General features: G+C 40.8%; 1 protein-coding gene and 1 long non-coding RNA gene across 5 annotated transcripts in view; one reads left to right on the top strand and one right to left on the bottom strand.

Moving 5' to 3' along the window:
• The window catches only part of LOC141769934 (uncharacterized), a 368,813-nt gene that overhangs the window by 261,586 nt on the left and 89,361 nt on the right, over positions 1–17,866 (bottom strand). The gene's annotated exons all lie outside the window — the stretch shown is intronic.
• The window catches only part of bmp2k (BMP2 inducible kinase), a 57,923-nt gene continuing 48,349 nt past the window's right edge, over positions 8,293–17,866 (top strand). For all 4 annotated transcript variants that reach the window (XM_074639465.1, XM_074639464.1, XM_074639462.1 and 1 more), the window contains exon 1: positions 8,293–9,122. In XM_074639465.1, the coding sequence (XP_074495566.1) occupies positions 8,972–9,122 (151 nt within the window). In that variant the 5' untranslated portion in view covers positions 8,293–8,971. The remainder of the gene's footprint in view (positions 9,123–17,866) is intronic.

Genomic DNA, 17,866 nt, shown 5'->3' with positions numbered 1-17,866 from the left:
GAAGAAGTATTCAGATACTTTGCTTTAGTAAAAGTACAAATACACCCCACACTCTGTTACAAGTAAAAGTCCTGCACTGAAAATGTTATTTCAGTAAAAGTATTTTATCAGGAAAATGTACTTAAAGTATTAAAAGTATAAAAAATATCCCCTGTGATTGCTTTATTATTATATATTCTATCGTTAGGTTATTATTACTCTTATTATAACTTACATCTTTATAAATGAGCTAAACAGTTAAAATTAAAGCATGGATTAGTTTCTCTAACTTCTGCCTGTATCCTCCGAGAGGGAATCTATATTTTATTTATGCAGTAAAACACATCAGCTGCAGCCTCTGACCTCCTCCTCTCAATGAAATCTATTCAGCGTCTCTCTGCAGCGCCTCGTGTCTTCATGTCTTTCAGTTAAACTCGGGCCAGACACACTCACAGACTATTGAGGTGGATGAGAGCCTGAAGGCAAAGACGTTTTCCTCATTAAAGCCCAAGTAATCACCCAGGATCCTTCACTCTGCTCTCCCCGCCACCCCTCCCTCTTTATCTGAACCGAAGGAAAACAGGAAGAGAGCCTGCAGGCCGACGTTTATACATCTTCATTCTCTGACAGCTTCACATCCCCTGAGTGTGTGTGTGTGTGTGTGTGTGTGTGTGTGTGTGTGTGTGTGTGTGTGTGTGTTTGTGTGTGTGTGTGTGTGTGTGTGTGTGTTCATCCAGTGTGATACTAAAACAGGAGATTATCAGCACAAAAGATATTTAAGACTCTGCTATTACAAACCATGTTGTGTGACCTATTTAAATACAGACTGTTAAAAAAGAAACTTCGCAATAAGCCATTATTCATGAAGATAAAATTGTATGTCATTAATACATGACAAATTCTAAGTAACGTGCAGCTTTTTCCCGTTAAATCGGGTCAATGGGAGGGTTCCTTCCTGGCTATTTAAAGGACGGGTTCATCTCCGTTCTGTTCTGCCCACGCAGCCGTTGCAAGAAGCAGTGACGTTGGTTACCAAAGTAAGCTGATCAAAGCTAATCAATAAGGTTATGAATAATGTGAACTCTAGCACTAGCTGAGTCAACGTTAGCTGTGCTAAGTTTGGAAATAACTGGTAAAGCAGCGGTTTAAGTATACGCAATATTTAGAATATTTTCGCAGCTTCACCTCGCCATCAGACAGCCCTTTCCGACGTTATATTGCTGTCTTCAAAGCCACCAGACTCCACGCACAGAAACAGTAATTTTACCTCTCAGAACACAGGAGTTGCTGGTCTACCGCTGCCTCGATCGGTTAGTTTGTGTTGTTGTGTGACTTTCTGATCTGAACTAACGTGGCGTCCACAGCAGTATATTGCTTTGCTTCCGTGCCGGACGCATTAATGCAATTTGCAATTTTTAGGTTGTAGCAGTTTCAAAGCTAGAGTGACGATACTGGTATCGTATGAAACTATAAAACCTAATGAATCCATTGGTACCAACCATGTCATACTAGCTTGTCGTGAAGGAGGTTAAATAACGCTCCAAACTTATGCTAAATTTTAGCGAGGAAAAACTCTCATGGCCATTTTCAAAGGGGTCCCTTGACCTCTGACCTCCAGATGTGTGAATGTAAATGGGTTCTCTGGGTACCCACGAGTCTCCCCTTTACAGACATGCCCAATTTATGATAATCACATGCAGTTTGGGGGAAGTCATAGTCAAGTCAGCACACTGACACACTGACAGCTGTTGTTGCCTGTTGGGCTGCAGTTTGCCATGTTATAATTGGAGCATATTGTTTTATGCAATGGCGCGCTTGTTGCCTAACAAGTTACCTTAGGTCAGCTGAAAAACAGCATGGTGTTGGACTGGGAATGTGGACGTGAGCTGAAGTGACCAGTGGGCACAAAGAGCCTCATTGACGAGTCCCTCAACGCTACGTTTAGAAGAGGGCTGTCAAAGTTAACGCGATAGTCAGAGTGAAGATACTGGCATCATATGAAACTAGAAAACCTGATGAATCCATCGGTACCAACATGTCATACTAGCTTGTCGTGAAGGAGGTTAAATAACGCTCCAAACTTGCGCTAAATTTTGGCAAGGAAAAACTGTCATGGTCATTTTCAAAGGGGTCCCTTGACCTCTGACCTCCAGATATGTGATGGGTACCCACGAGTCTCCCCTTTACAGACATGACCACTTTATGATAATCACATGCAGTTTGGGGCAAGTCATAGTCAAGTCAGCACACTGACACACTGACAGCTGTTGTTGCCTGTTGGGCTGCAGTTTGCCATGTTATAATTGGAGCATATTGTTCTATGCTAAATGCAGTACCTGTGAGGGTTTCTGGACAATATCTGTCATTGTTTTGTGTTGTTAATTGATTTCCAAAAATAAATATATACATACATTTGCATAAAGCAGCATATTTGTCCACTTCCCATGTTGATAAGAGTATTAAATACTTGACAAATCTCCCTTTAAGGGACATTTTGAACAGATAAATGCACGATTAATTTGCGATTAATCACGATTAACTATGGACAATCATGCGATTAATCATGACCAAATATTTTAATCAATTGACAGCCCTAATTCCCGTATATACATTCATCCTATTATGTATGGTAACAGTGTTTTTGAGCAGCTGTTGTGTTTTATGTTAATCCTACACTGAGTTTTTACTGGCCTTTTCATGCATTTCTTTCATGCCCTAATAATTGTACATAGACTGTATAGCTTTGTTATCATGCTAGTAAAGTCTTGTGTTTTGCATTACTGTAGTTCAGACTGCATGCAGCCTCTCTAATTGGTGACTGTATCATCTGTGACAATGTGTGCTCTCACAGCGGCGCTCCAGCGAAGAAAATCAAATTCGCAGGGGAAAACTGAGAAATGTAGGCCAAGTTCATCCGTGCTCGCTGCGCCGCGCTGTGCCGCGCTGTGCCGCGCTGCAGACTCCAAACTCCAAACTGGTGATGTGTGATGATGCCGAGTGTGAAGTGTAACAGACCACAATTAAAGAGCAGAACTTTTATCCCTCCTGACGCGAGTCCACGAAATGTAAGCTTGTCTGTGAAATTTCCCCAATTATATTCAGTCTTCATTCATAAACTGGGCCGCCGCTGCTTCACTGTGTGTGAGGATGAATGGAGACTACAAGCGAGGATGGTGGTGGTAGGGTTTATTGAGGACATTTCATCAACCCCCTTGTACAGTTGCTTTCTCCTTTTATGTTTCTATGAAGACACAAAACCTCTTGTGTCCGCCAAAAAGAACAAAAGATGTTATTTTTTTATGGCGGCATTTGGAAATTTGGGGATATTTCTGTAGTGGGTTTCTGTAGAAATGATGTGGGTTAATCCCCTATACATGTTTTACCCCTGAAGAAGCTTTAAGGTCAGAAAGTTCATGTTAGTCCACTGTCTGTACAGTATAACCAGTGATGGATGAAGTAAATGAACGCCACACTTGAGTAAAAGTACAGATATCTAACCAGAAAATCACTTTAGTAAACCTATAGTCACCTATTAGAATATTACTTGAGTGTATTTTCTGTAGTTTTCTGATATTAAATTTACTTAAGTCTTAAAAGTAAAAGTACAAGTAAATGCTGCTAATAAAAAACAAGTCAGAATTTTGTGACCCCTTAAAATGAAGCCATTTATCACACATAGGTTATGTTATGGTATAGAATAGTAAGAATCGCATGGGTTCCCTCAACAAAAAGCCGATGGGATTGTTCGATTGGGTTTTGGATTATTGCAGAAAATAAGTTCTGTGGCGAACAAACGTTTATAATACTTACATGTTTTGTTCAGCAAGATAATCTCCACAAATTAACTCCACCATCAGACCATAAGGTCTGTGGTTAACACAAGCTCAAGAGATTTTAACGTTTTGTTCTATGATATAAAATACGTCAGTAAATATCCCACTCGTGAATTTTTAAGCTTTTATGTGTCTTAAAAAAGGCGGTTGCTAACAAGTGGCTAAATGAGACTACGAAACGTCTTTACGCCGACTCGTCCTCCTTTACAGAGTTTATGTATATACTCACGTTCATGCGGCCGTGGTGTAGTTTGTTACTTCCGCCAAGGCCAAAGGCCTAGGAAGGAGGTTATGTCTTCACCGGCATTGGTTTGTTGGTTTGTCCGTTTGCAGGATTACTCCAAAAGTCCAAATTGGATTTGAATTAAATGTTTTTGAGGGGTGGGGTGTGGCACAATAAACAATCCGTTAGATTTTGGTGGCGATCCAGATCATGATCCGGCTTCAGGAATTTTTTTTGATAATTAACACCACAGGCTTTAAGACATGCACAGTGACGCGTGACCCAGCCTCTTTCCTTCTGCCTGCAGAGAGAGGTACAGAGAGAGAGCAGGGGTGGGAGGAGGGGGACACCTGTAGATTCGGCGTTTTTTTCACGTTAAACTCGGTGAAATTACAGTTTAGTACAACCAAAGCACACTTGATGATTGTTGGAAAGGGTAACGACGACGGATTAGGTCAGTTTTATTTTATTCTGTCCAGTGTGAATGAAGTGTTTTATGATGCTCCGCTATGTACAGCTGATCTCAACATAAACAAAATACACGTAGATGATGGCGCAAGCTGAAGCTGAGCGAGGGGGCGGAGGTCTGCGCTCTCTTAGTGCCATTCTAGTTTATAACTAACATTAGCTTTTTACTTCTGGCGATTGCAATCACACTTCAAAAATCATAAGTGGTGTTTATTTGTAAAGCTTATCTTGCTGAATAAAACGTGTTTGCCACAGAGTTTATATTCTGCAATAATCCAAAAGCCAATGGAAAAATCCCATTGGCTTTTTGTCGAGGGAACCAGGGTGATGCTAACTTCCTGGTTGGCCTACAAAAATACATCAACCCTGTAACACTCTATTAGGAGCCTCCCCTTGGCTGCGCTCTAAAAGGTCAAAGGTCAGCTCTAGACCTGGTTCAGTTTCCTGCTTAAGGACACTCCAGCAGGATGGATATTCATTGATGCATCCACCTTTACTGTATGTTTCTGTGAGCATTCAGACACCAACAGGTGGCAGCATACACCTCACACACACAGCCAGACAACAATAAGTGTGTCAAAGAGGAAAGATTCCCCCTGCAGAAACAGGATGTGTCCAGACATGGGGGGTTTGCACAGTCATGTGATCCCCGCTCTGCTCCTCCTCATCTCTTATGTAATCCCCCATCTCAGCCATGTGCTCCCACTATAACCACTGACCTCAATGTGGTAATTGTGACCATTTACCCGCAGAAGAGGACATTTCTTCACCTCTATAGTAACTGATGTATAGACGACAGAGATGACTGTGTGTGATGTTGCTCTTGATTTAGACCACAAAGGACTGAAAGTGTGTATGAGGTGGATTCTCCCGCCGACACACATGCCTTTTGTTCATAAAGCCTGTAAATTCACAGCTGTCACACCACTTCCTCGTTGGCTGGTGGTGAAAAATGACATTGTTTTTTCCACCGCAGATAATCATTAAAATCGAAGGGAGTGTTGTGAGATCAATTTACACGTACAGAGGAAGTAATAGCCTAAAAAAAACAGACCAGCAGTGTTTAACAGGCAGAACAAAGACGCAGATGAAGACAGAGTTATGGTTAAGATTTTTTAATAATGAACAGGATAATAAATGTGATGGAGGAAAACACATTACTGTAGTGTAGCCTGAGGTTTGTTTATTTCTCCATGCCACTGCATTCTTTCCAGCCTGATTTGTGCTCTCCTTCCTCAACCAGACTGCTCAGTCTGTCTGTCATTCACACCGCCCCATTATAGATGAGTATTGTCTGGGTGCTTCTTATGGAAGCTCATTGATACCAAGAAAAGAAAAGAAAAAAAATACATGAAAGTTATAGTATTATTAGTAATATTCATGGTATGTAAAAAAAAATATTACATGTCCGAAAAGGAGTGGGAAGAAGTACTGCATACACCAGGGGTCAGCAACCTTTACTATCAAAAGAGCCATTTTAGGCACAAAAAAAAATCTGTCTGGAGCCGCAAAACATAAGAGCATTGTGATGAAGCTAACACAGTTTATAGACTAAGTATATAGTATATAAGTCTAATGCAGTTTGGGCCAAAGAGTATTAGGGCCACATTGAGGGAAAAAACATCTGAGATATACAGAATAAAGTCAGAATATTACGAGAAAAAAGTAGTAACATTACGAGAATTAAGTCATAACTTTACGATAAAAAAGTCATAATATTACGAGAATAAAGTCTTAACTTAACATTTTTTTACTTTTCTGTATTGAGAAAGGTTTTGAGATATCTCACATTTTTCACTCAGTAACTAAAAAAAAAGATTTTTTCCCCCTTAACTTCATTCATTCATTTCTCTCTCTCTTTCTTGGCATCAATGGTCTTCCATACCTTCTCTCCACTTACTTACACCAATCATAACAATAGGAGGGGGCGGGGCCTCGTCAGGTTAGGTTGTCACTCTCATTCTGGCTAAATAACAAACACCACCCACTTTATTCTGTAGCATCTCCCGCTGGAGCTGGTGTTGGTCGAGTCACGAGAAGTTTAACGTTAGCAGAACAAAAAATGACACGGAGGTTGAGTGGAGATGACACAGGTTTAACACAACATTTACTTTTCGACCCCAGCCTTGGTGTAGTCTGTATTGAGAAAGGTCTGGTCTACTAAACTCATGATTTTGACATATCTCACATTTTACAGATACAGATACAGATAGCATTATTTATCCCCGAAGGGCAATTCATTTTCTGCAGTCCATCGAGACATATTCACATTCATACTGCACAATCATCAATGACAGAGGGAACACAGTAGGTGGCATATGGGGAGGTGCAAGATCAATAAAAGTACAAGAATAAAAATATTTGCAATAAATACAAGAAAAAAACAAGATGAGATAAAAGAATTAAGGAATAAATAGAATAAAGTGCCAAGAGTATTGCACATTTCAAATTACATTACACGAATGTACCTAATTGCAAACACGGACAACCATTATATGGTTAGTGCAAAATAACTTTTTTTTGTTTTCGTTCATTCAAGATAGTTACTCTGCTTTCAGCAGTTTAAAGGGACTGTTTGTAACTTTTTACACGTATAAATGTACCGGGTTGGTTTCCTATGCGCGCTCGCATATGCGCGCTCGCGTGTTGCTGGAGTCTCTCCTCTGCCTGCTTGCCTTCACTCACACCGTGCGCGTTCTCACCGTCTCGCTCCACCTCTAGACGTGAACGCGCGCTCACTCCACACTGCAGAAGAGTTAGTTTAGCTCTGAGAATATCTAGTGAATGTACAGTGTACGTTTGTGAAGAAATAACTGCTGCAGCTCCTCCAGACCAACAGAGGTTTCCCGTGTCTTGTGAAGTGACGGAGCTCCGCAGCGAGAAACGGTATTGTGTCTGACCGGGTGCCGGTGTCTCCCTGCGGGCGCAGTCGGGAGGCGATAACGTTTCTCTTCCTGCTTCAGCCAGCAGGAAAAGCCAACACTAGGATCAGCAGTGATTCATGGAGAGACCTTCGTCTGGTCAGCTAACATTGCTGCCAAGCAACTGAAATATAGAGCAGGTGAAATATAGAGTGATATTGTGCTTTTAGCTGACGTGTGTCGCCTCACTGTTTTGAGCAATGCTCGTTCATGTCTAGAGAAGACCAACAGAGTTTTTCCGAGTCTTGTGAAGTGACGGGGCTCTGCAGAGAGAAACGTTACCGTCTCGTTACCGACCGGTTGCCGGTGTCTTCCTGCTCTCTCCGGCTGCGGGCGGAGGGAGACGAGTTTCTTGCTGGGGAGTCCCGCTGCTGAAGCCTGCGCTGAGGCAGGAGAAGCAAACACAGTATCAGCAGTGATTCATGGCGAGACCTTCGTCTGGTCAGCTAACATTACTGCCAAGCAGCTGAAATATAGAGTGATATTGTGCTTTTACCTGACGTGTGTCGCCTCACTGTTTTGAGCAATGCTCGTTCATGTCTATTAGAGCGAAAAGCGCGAGCCCGACGCTGACTTTCGTTGACTTCACGGCCACAGGTGTCGCTGTTACCAAGCAATTCTGAAAGTTACAAATAGTCCCTTTAATGGCGGAAGGAATTTTTTTTTCAATAATTGTATTTATTATTATTTTTTTTTTTTTAATAACTTCATTCATTCATTTTTCTCTCTCTCTTTCTTGGCATCAATGGTCTTCCATACATCTCCTACTTACTTACACCAATCATAACAATAGGAGGGGGCGGGGCTTCGTCAAGTTAGGTTGTCACTCTCATTCTGGCTAAATAACAAACACCACCCACTTTAGTCTGTCGCCTCCCGCTGGAGCTGGAGCTGCTGTTGGAGCTGGAGCTGCTGTTGGTGGAGTCACGACAAGTTTAACGTTCAGCGGAGGTTGAGTGGAGGAGATGACCCAGCTGGAGCTAATTGAAACGGCCTCTCCGATGAGACGTGGACACTAAACGTGTTAGTTAGCTCACCTCCTCTCAGCTGGTGGAGGAACCGTTAGCTCCTTAGTTAGCCGCTAAGCTAACTAGCATCGCCCGAGTGAAGGGAGCGTTTCGCGGCGTGTGAAGCTGCTTTATCTGGGTGTGATCTCTGGAGGGAGTCGTTGCCACCGGTTCCAGCTGCTTTGTTGTGCCTCACCTCTCTCATTGTCGGCAGAGACTGCTCACCTCTAAGATAGCACCGCCTGCAGCTAGCTAGCTAACACCACTGCTTGTTCTGGGTCTGTCTGAGAGGTGGATGCTGGATCTCTGGTTCCAGCTTCTGGACTCCAACTGGGTCGAATCATCCTAACTGTACTTTCATGTCGTATCAGCCTGCAGCTAGTAGTCCCTCCAGAAGAACCAGAACCAGACGCGGAGCATGCAGGAGGAGAAAAGGCTCCAGGTCCAGTAGATAGTCGGTTAAAGGTGTGACTTGTGGGTTAATCTACTGCCATAAACAGACTTCTTGGTGGCTGACTGGAAGAGAAAGTTCTGTAAAGGATGAAGAAGTTCTCCAGGATGCCAAGGTCTGAGAGCGGAGGACTCGGAGGGCTGTCCGGGTCCGGGTCCAGCTCCGGAGTCAGCAGCTACTTCGGCAAAGTGTTCGCAATCGGCCGGTACCAGGTCACCGTGGAGGAGCTCATCGCAGAAGGTATGTACAAAAAACAAGATTAGTTCAGCAACATGTTTTCCTGGGACACCCGTCAGCTTCTGTTGAGTGAGTGAACAGGGTGGACAGATCTTGTGAGAGAAACAAGCAACCAGGTTTATAGAAATAAGCCCAAAAGAAGCAACTACCCTCCCAAAACAAGCCCCAAATAAGTGCCCCTACCTACCTCATATATATGTATGAATTCATTTTGGATTGCATGCATTTCATTTTTGCATACATTTTTAGCCTGTAACTTTACATTCTTCTTGTCATCTAAACTTAAAGAAGTTTGTATTTCATTTTCAGCTTGTTACTTTACATTTTTCTTTTTAACTTTTTAGCTTGTAACCTAACATTTTTTTTTTTTACCTTTTCAACTTGTAACTGCATTTTTCTTTTTAACTAAACTTAAAGAAGTTGAACATTTTATTTCATTTATTGTATTTCATTTATAGCTTGTAACTTCACATTTTTCTTGTTAACTAACCTTAAAGAAATTTAACATTTTATTTTATTTTTAGCTTGTAACTTTACATTTTTCTTTTTAACTAAACTTAAAGAAGTTGAACATTTTATTTCATTTATTGTATTTAATTTTTAGCTTGTAACTTCACATTTTTCTTGTTAACTAACCTTAAAGAATTTTAACATTTTATTTTATTTTTAGCTTGTAACTTTACATTTTTCTTTTTAACTAAACTTAAAGAAGTTGAACATTTTATTTCATTTATTGTATTTAATTTTTAGCTTGTAACTTCACATTTTTCTTGTTAACTAACCTTAAAGAAATTTAACATTTTATTTTATTTTTAGCTTGTAACTTTACATTTTTCTTTTTAACTAAACTTAAAGAAATTGAACATTTTATTTTATTTTTAGCCTGTAACTTTACATTTTTCTTTTTAACTAAACTTAAAGAAACATTTATTTAATTTTTGTATTTAATTTTTAGCTTGTAACTTTACATTTTTCTTGTAAACTAAACTTAAAGAAGTTTATTTATTTATTTTTTAAATACATTTTTGTATTTAATTTTTAGCTTGTAACTTTACATGTTTTCTTATCAACTAAACTTAAAGAAGATGAACAATTGATTTAATTTTTGCAAATTGGCATGATGTGCTCCTATATCATAGTTACAAAAAAATGACAATCTGCCTTTGAATCGTCCCCAACTTGAGGGCGAATCCAATCTTTAAGTCCACCCTTTTTTCCCCCAGTCTTTGTTGTACTTTTTGCCATATTTCGCTGACTCAGTACCTGGCGTTGTTAGTGAGTAACACTCTAAGTGGCGGGCGGTGGTGGCAGTGAGGAGAGAGACAGGAGCAAACCCAAATAAGCAACTACACTTTAGAAACAAGCCCCCTAAAAACGCAACCCGCGACTACCAATATTTAAACAAGCCCAAAGTTGCTTATAATACGCAGACTTGGCAACTCTGGCAGTGAAGCAACTCCTCCAGCTTTGTTCCTTTTATGGGTTGGTAATTGGTTTGCCCTCCACAGTAAAAGCTCAGTTTTTCCCCCCTAAACATCTGCTTATTTCCCAAGAAATTACACGCAGGGTGATTGAAATAGGTCGCTCTCCTCTTCCAGGCTTTTGGTATTTAAAGTGAGGCACCAGGGATTTGGTCCATAGCTGGAATTAAAACTTTTTCCCCCCATACAGCTGTAGTTTACATCTTCAGCTGCTCCACTGGCCCCCAGGGTAACAACAGTCCAAACCTCCTGTGTCAACATACAGTATATAAAGATCCAGCCATTTAAACAAAACACTTTGACCAACATGTTCACGCAAGTTTTGCTGCAGTTTGCTTGAGGATTTATGAAAAGTTTTGGGTTGTAGCGGGCTCAGTTTTAAAGCTAGAGTGAAGATGCTGGCATCATATTCTAGCTTATGATAAATTCTGGCGAGGAAAACCTGTCGTGGCCATTTTCAAAGGGGTCTCTTGACCTCTGACCTCCAGATATGTGAATGAAAATGGGTTCTATGGGTACCCACGAGTCTCCCCTTTACAGACATGCCCACTTTATGATAATCACATGCAGTTTGGGGCAAGTCATAGTCAAGTCAGCACACTGACACACTGACAGCTGTTGTTGCCTGTTGGGCTGCAGTTTGCCATGTTATGATTTGAGCACATTTTTCATGCTAAATGCAGTACCTGTGAGGGTTTCTGGACAATATTTGTCATTGTTTTGTGTTTATTGATTTCCAGTAATAAATATATACATACATTTGCATAAAGCAGCATATTTCCTCCGCGTCGGGGTGCGGCATCGCCCTGTCTGGGTTTCTTTCACAACAATGACCAGCTCGCTGTACATCATTCCTTACATATATGATGATGAGCCGGTCATAAATGTTAAATAAACCTTGACAGGGCGATGCGGCACCCCGACGCAAAGACGGACATTGTTGTGAAAAAAACATAATATTTCGCAAGAATGACCAGCTTGCTGTACATTATCCCGCTTATTTCACGGCTACTTACTTAAGAAATCAATAATTTGACACAAAAATGGTCCGCCAGAGTCCGACATCAGAGCTGCGCCCATAGAAACGGTCTGTTATACATAGTAACGGTCTGCTATAAAGAAATAACAGACCATAGAACGCTGGCGCCGTGATTGACCGTATATTAATATACACAACAACAATGGCATTTGTAAACAGTAAGACAGTAATGCAATGGTGCAGAGTGCAAGGGGTGCTGGAATAAATATGGAGTGATTAATGTAACATGTTGCTTTATTTATATATATATATATATTGAGATATATATATATATATATCTATATATATGAAAAGTTTGACTCTGTTTGCAGCTGTTGAGATGTACAAAGACTAGTTTCTCTACGGGCCGGCTGAAAGACAGTTTGTGTCGAACTAACTGGATTTAGATTGCATACCATTTTTAAAACAAGTAACAACGGTGCATGCTGGATAAACACATAAAGGATATATTATGCATGACTGCGCCTACTACCCAGTGCAGCTCTTGAAGATGTCTTCAAGCTTCAGGCTTCTTGGAAACGTTAGATATTTCCTTCACGGTTTAAACAAAACCCTGTGTTCAAATATGTTGAAATGAGAATCACCTCCATGCACGGTCACATGAGCAGAGAATGAGGAAGTACGGAAACAAACATGTTAAACAAAACAGCTGTTCTTTTCACAACAGTGTATTAAATTAGAAAACATCCTTTGATTTGTAGAACTGCCCCAGTTAAACCGGCTTAGCCAATTAGACGACTAATTGGTCATGAGGGTCATTTCTTTACCAGGAAGTAGTCATATTTTTAGACTATTTTTTCATTACTGGAAACGGGGTAGTCATATTTCACCTATCAGATAGGGCTGTCGCAATGAAGGAAATCCCCTGTGGTAATAATGATTGATTTGACAGCGTGATATGTGGTATCATTGCCATTTTTTTTCTTTCAAATTACTTAATTTATCCTTATTTTAGTGCTATATAAATAAGCTTTATTGTTAGGCTATTATTAGGTATATTGTTGCTTTTTAAATGACAAAGATGACAGAGTTTTAAAGATAGCTTTTAGCCTGGTTTATGTGTTTATCTTCTTCGTATTCGTCTAATATTATAGTTTGCTATTAGTTTATTAAAATGTGCCGCTCTGCTGACAGTAGACTTGTCCATGTTTGTGATTGGTCAGATGCTGCAAACACCACCCTTTTCATGTGAACGCGCTCATAGCCAGATTGAGAAACCCTGGGTTGACTTACTGAGTTGATTTAACCACTGTTTTTGGACTGCTTAGTGCGATCGCGGTTGTTAAGGTTAGTTAAGCCAGAACTAGAAGATACTCTGGGTATGTTGAACTCGCTTCATAGTACAGGCCTCAAGTGGGTGAAAGGGAAACTATGCTCACAGAGCTACTCCCACCTATAACTGGAAAAACGAATGAAACTAAGGGACATTATTTTGCGTGCGTACTGTTATCATCACTGAAAACCATAATCGTAAGTCAAGAAGACAAATGAAATGCTTCAGACCTTTAGTTAGCCCTTTCTCCTCAGGTAACGCAGCACTGTAAACATGCTGTTGAGCCAAACTATAAACCTGATCTCACTTGCCTGAAAAAACACACAACTCTTCCTGCTAGCAGTCACGAGTCTGTGTCATCATATAATCATGTGAAGTGGTTGTGGCTGGTTTTGTACCAGGAGCACAAGGTTACATTGTGACCTTTGCTCATCATTCTGGGCTGCCCAGTTAACCATATAATTGTCTATTTCATTTCTCGTGCAGTGTCTGCTGCGTTTAGAGATAGACTCCAGAAGTAGAATATTGCTCAGTCATTAAAGTGGAGTGAAAGTGCTAATCTGCTGTAGTAAATAGTTATTTGGAGATGTATTCAGAGTGAAACATAATGCTTATCAGACACAAAAACATGTGATTTGATATTTACAGCATCAAAAGGCAGAAAGGGTACAATTCAGACTATATTTTTAAAGGCTTTACACACCGAGGGCGTTGTTTTGTGCGACTAATCCACACGTCAATATAATTTTTTTTTAAATTATTGTTTTTGTCATGAGTACTTTCATACAGAACGTGAATATTATGCGGCAAAAAAGCGATGGTTGTGTCTGAATTGCACACTAATTTGGGTGAAATATTACAGTATGCAACGCTTGACACTACGGCGGTATAAATATGCAATGGGGTAGTGACGACAACGTTCATAACGGACTTTGACGGACAGCTCTGTAACATCAACAATGCTTCAATTTAACTGTAAGTATAAGATTTCACTTTGCTAGGTGTTAATATGTATTTTAAATCAGACTTTAATTCTCACAAACTGTAATTTTGGTCATGTGATGTTTGTACGGGTTACCATGGTTACATGTCTCCAACCGGCAAGGAAGGCTCTGAGGAACTGACGACGTAAATTACTGCTCAGTGTGCCCCAAAAGATATATACTGCTGTTTATTCACATAAAAGTATGTTGAACTTTAGTACACATATTGGGTATGTAGCGCAAAGTATGAGATTTCGTAAGAAGCCGATGTAATTTTTATTTGGAACGAAAATGTTTCGCAACGCGAATAAAGGCATCAACCAATCACGTTGTGCGGAACGGATTGAGTTCCTGTATGTATAAAGATTATAAAACAGCAAACTTTTTGACTCCTTTCAGACCAGATCCATTCCTCCCATTCATACCTTTCACAATAAAAGCCCTAGACATATAATATTCGCTGGTGAGTATTTTGCATTTTTGTGTTGGTCACGTGTGTAAAGGCCTTAAGAGTGAGTAATTACAAAATATAGTACATTAAGTTGAACTAGATTAGTCTTTTCTTTAGGGCTGCAACTAACGATTATTTTCATTGTCTATCATTCTGACGATTATTTTCCCGATTAGTTTGGTCGATAAAATGTCAGAAAATGGTGAAAAATAGTGATTGATCAGTGTTTCCCAAAGCCCAAGATGACGTCCTCAAATGTCTTGTTTTGTCCACAACTCAAAGATATTCAGTTTACTGTCATAGAGGAGTAAAGAAACCAGAACATTTTCACATTTAAGAAACTGGAATCAGAGAATAGAAATAAAATGACTGTCAATAAAAATACTCCAGAGCTCAAAAGCTACTTTATTACAGTAACCATAGTAAATCAATGAATTGCTTCCACCACTTCACTTGCATTCATGATGCAAATACACACTTCTATGAGCAGCTTGAGGATGCTTTCATATAAATATAGCACTCTACAGTGTCACACAGTGTCACGAGGTGCACAGGGAGCGGAGCACTTTACTATCTCAGTCAGTGGTGGTCCAATGTGCTGCCCATTCAGCAACACACAGGACCTCCAACTAACCACCAACCAACTGCCGCTAATTCTTTACTGAGGTTTTGGGGGTTTGTGACCGGAACCACTTGGCAGGTAACCAGCCATCATTTGCAGGTCCTGTTCTATTTATAAAGACCTACTGTGCTGGGAAAGTGGTCAACGTGTCAAGGTTAATTCTAGGGATTTACCTGCCACTGTGGCCCAGAGACCACCAGGCATGTTTGGAAGATTATATTTAAACTTGTGTTACACATTTAGGTTTTTTGGCTGGACCGCACAGGGCCAGCCTGAGTGATGAAGTTACACGATTGGTCGGCCGAGTGTCGGAGTTTCCTCATTGGCCGTTGCTCTTTCAAAAGGAAAAGGCGGGTAACAGTCCTTTATGCAAATGAGCCCGTCCAGCGCGACGCGTCCGGCTCACGAAGCTTGGACCAAGCTGTGAAACTAGACGATCTAGTTCTCAAATGAAACGAGATTCAGCAGTGGCATCGCCTATTTCTCGCTTAAGATGTTTGCAGAAGTAGATTTTGGTGGATTGTTTAGACGGAATAACAGAACGTTTACGAGCAGGCCGCCATGTCGTTTCCTGTTTAAAACGGCGAGCAGAGAACCAACGATCAATCGGGTGCATTCAGCAATAGTATATGTCACGGCTTGAACAGCCAGTAGAGCCACACTGCATGTGATTATCATAAAGTGGGCATGTCTGTAAAGGGGAGACTCGTGGGTACCCATAGAACCAATTTTCATTCACATATCTGGAGGTCAGAGGTCAAGGGACCCCTTTGAAAATGGCCATGCCAGTTTTTACTCGCCAAAATTTAGCGCAAGTTTGGAGCAACTAGCTTTAACCTCCCTCTCGACAAGCTAGTATGACATGGTTGGTACCGATATCTTTACTCTAGCTTTAAAACTGAGCCCACTACAACCTGAAAAATCGCAAGTTACGTTAAAGAAATAAGTGGCGTTAAAACAAATTTGTATTAACTTTTACAGCCCTAAAAAAATACCAATATAGGCACTGGAGGACCATTACTATATTACTACTGCTGAGTTCAAAGGGTTAAATTCCAACACACAACTGTCGTTTCCTGGAGAAGAGAAACCCTGTTTGAATGATCAGGTATCTATGTTCAAAACACCATCTCCTAAAAATTTAAAATGAGACTTTAGTCAAGCTCAGAAGTCGTAATAGTTGATGCCATGTGGTTAGCTATTTTTTTCCAGTGACCTATCTGCAGGCCTGGACAGTTCTTACATTGAGGAGGAACATAGTCATTTCCCTCCAGTCCCCTTTAGCCTCTGTGGTTTCTCTTGAGCTCTATCTGCTGCTGCTGTCTCCAACTCAGAAATGACATGAAGCAACAGGATGCATCTGTGAGCATGTCCCCCTTTTCTCCACTAACTCTTGTCGTTCGGGGTTCCTTGTCAGGGCCTGGAAGTTGAAAGTTGAGGAAATGTGTGGAAATCAGTTTGATAAATTGAAGGGAAAGTTGGTAGTTTTCTGTGAAAAGTCTGGAAAAGTTTTAAAATGAATAATATGCAGGGACCCTGTCCTCAGACACCCCTACTCACCTACACACAGCCAGTTTATTAGGTACACATTGCTATAACTAATGCAACAGTTTTGCAACAAATCTTCATGAAGATTATAATACATTTTTGTTGCAACTCTTTTAGAGAGGTGCTGATTCAACTTTAGAATCATTTTGGAGGATGTAGTTTGCAAATCAGAGAGGTGTCTCTGCAACCCGTTCTCACTCCCAGCTTGTCAAATACCGCCGCTTGGTCTTTGCCCCTCGGCGTCTGATACCGACACACCGAGGCATCCTGTCTGTATTAGACGCCCAAACCTAACCTAAACCTAACCTAAACCTAACCTAGCTTTGTTTGAGGGCGTGCCAAACTAGCTGCTACTAGGCAGTTACTATGCAAATGTGTTACGTGGTGACATCACCACATTACGGAAGAAAAGGCGGGACTTCAAGCGAGGCATTTCAGGCAGTTCAAGAACAGTGTTTCTGTGGGGGAGAATAACTCCCTTTAACGTGGACTTTGTAACTTTGCAGACCTTTTACATGCACAAAAAACTATATAACACACTAAAGGAAAGGGATAAGCATACTAGGTCTTCTTCAAAGGTGTTATTCTTTAATCCAGAGGAAACAGACAGTTTTTCTGGTGAATACACCCGTATTGTTTTTATTAAGGTAGCTGTTTAAGAGGGCAGACAAACTGTTCCCAAACTGATCGCTCTGTACCTGCAGTCGGAATATTTAATCAAGCTATTTGCTGAACAGCCGCTAAGCATTAAACCGATAACTGCCTCTGGAACATATCTTGTTGTCAGCTTAACTTGCATAATAGCCCTCATGTCACTGTTATTTATTCACCAGACCACGACCGCGTTACATGACTACCTGCCCCTCACTGTAGGTACAAGGTAAACAGTTCATGTTTGCATGTGTTGGTAAATTCTCAGTGTCTATTTCTAATTAACAGGAAGACCTTCGGTCAGTGGTTTCACTTCCTGTCTTTGCAGTTTTACAAGCGTGTTAACATCAAGGTTGTAATTCATCACTGCCTCGTCTAATTAGGGTCACCTACATCTTCTAAGCATCACAGCTCTGCGGACTCTGTGCTTCATAGTGGTTCCCTGCATCGTTTAAACCTTCTTCATATAGACTCTCAGCTGACTGATCCTCTGAGTCACACGTCTGTCACAAAACAAAACAAAATTCTCTCAACATGCTGACTTCACACAAATTTGCCTTGTTTGCTTGCTGTCAGCAGAATCATGAAGCGTTCACACTGGCGTTTATAATGGCGCTCTGTAAGTCTCAGAGATGAGGGCAGCGTAAGACTTTCAGCCTTTGGTTGCAGGGACTCCTCGACCACGACAAGCCACAGATC

This window comes from Sebastes fasciatus, chromosome 6 (genome assembly GCF_043250625.1).
Source record: "Sebastes fasciatus isolate fSebFas1 chromosome 6, fSebFas1.pri, whole genome shotgun sequence".
Lineage (NCBI taxonomy): Eukaryota > Metazoa > Chordata > Actinopteri > Perciformes > Sebastidae > Sebastes > Sebastes fasciatus.
The sequence above is the reverse complement of the archived record's forward strand: the minus strand, read 5'-3'. Positions and strand labels throughout refer to the sequence as shown.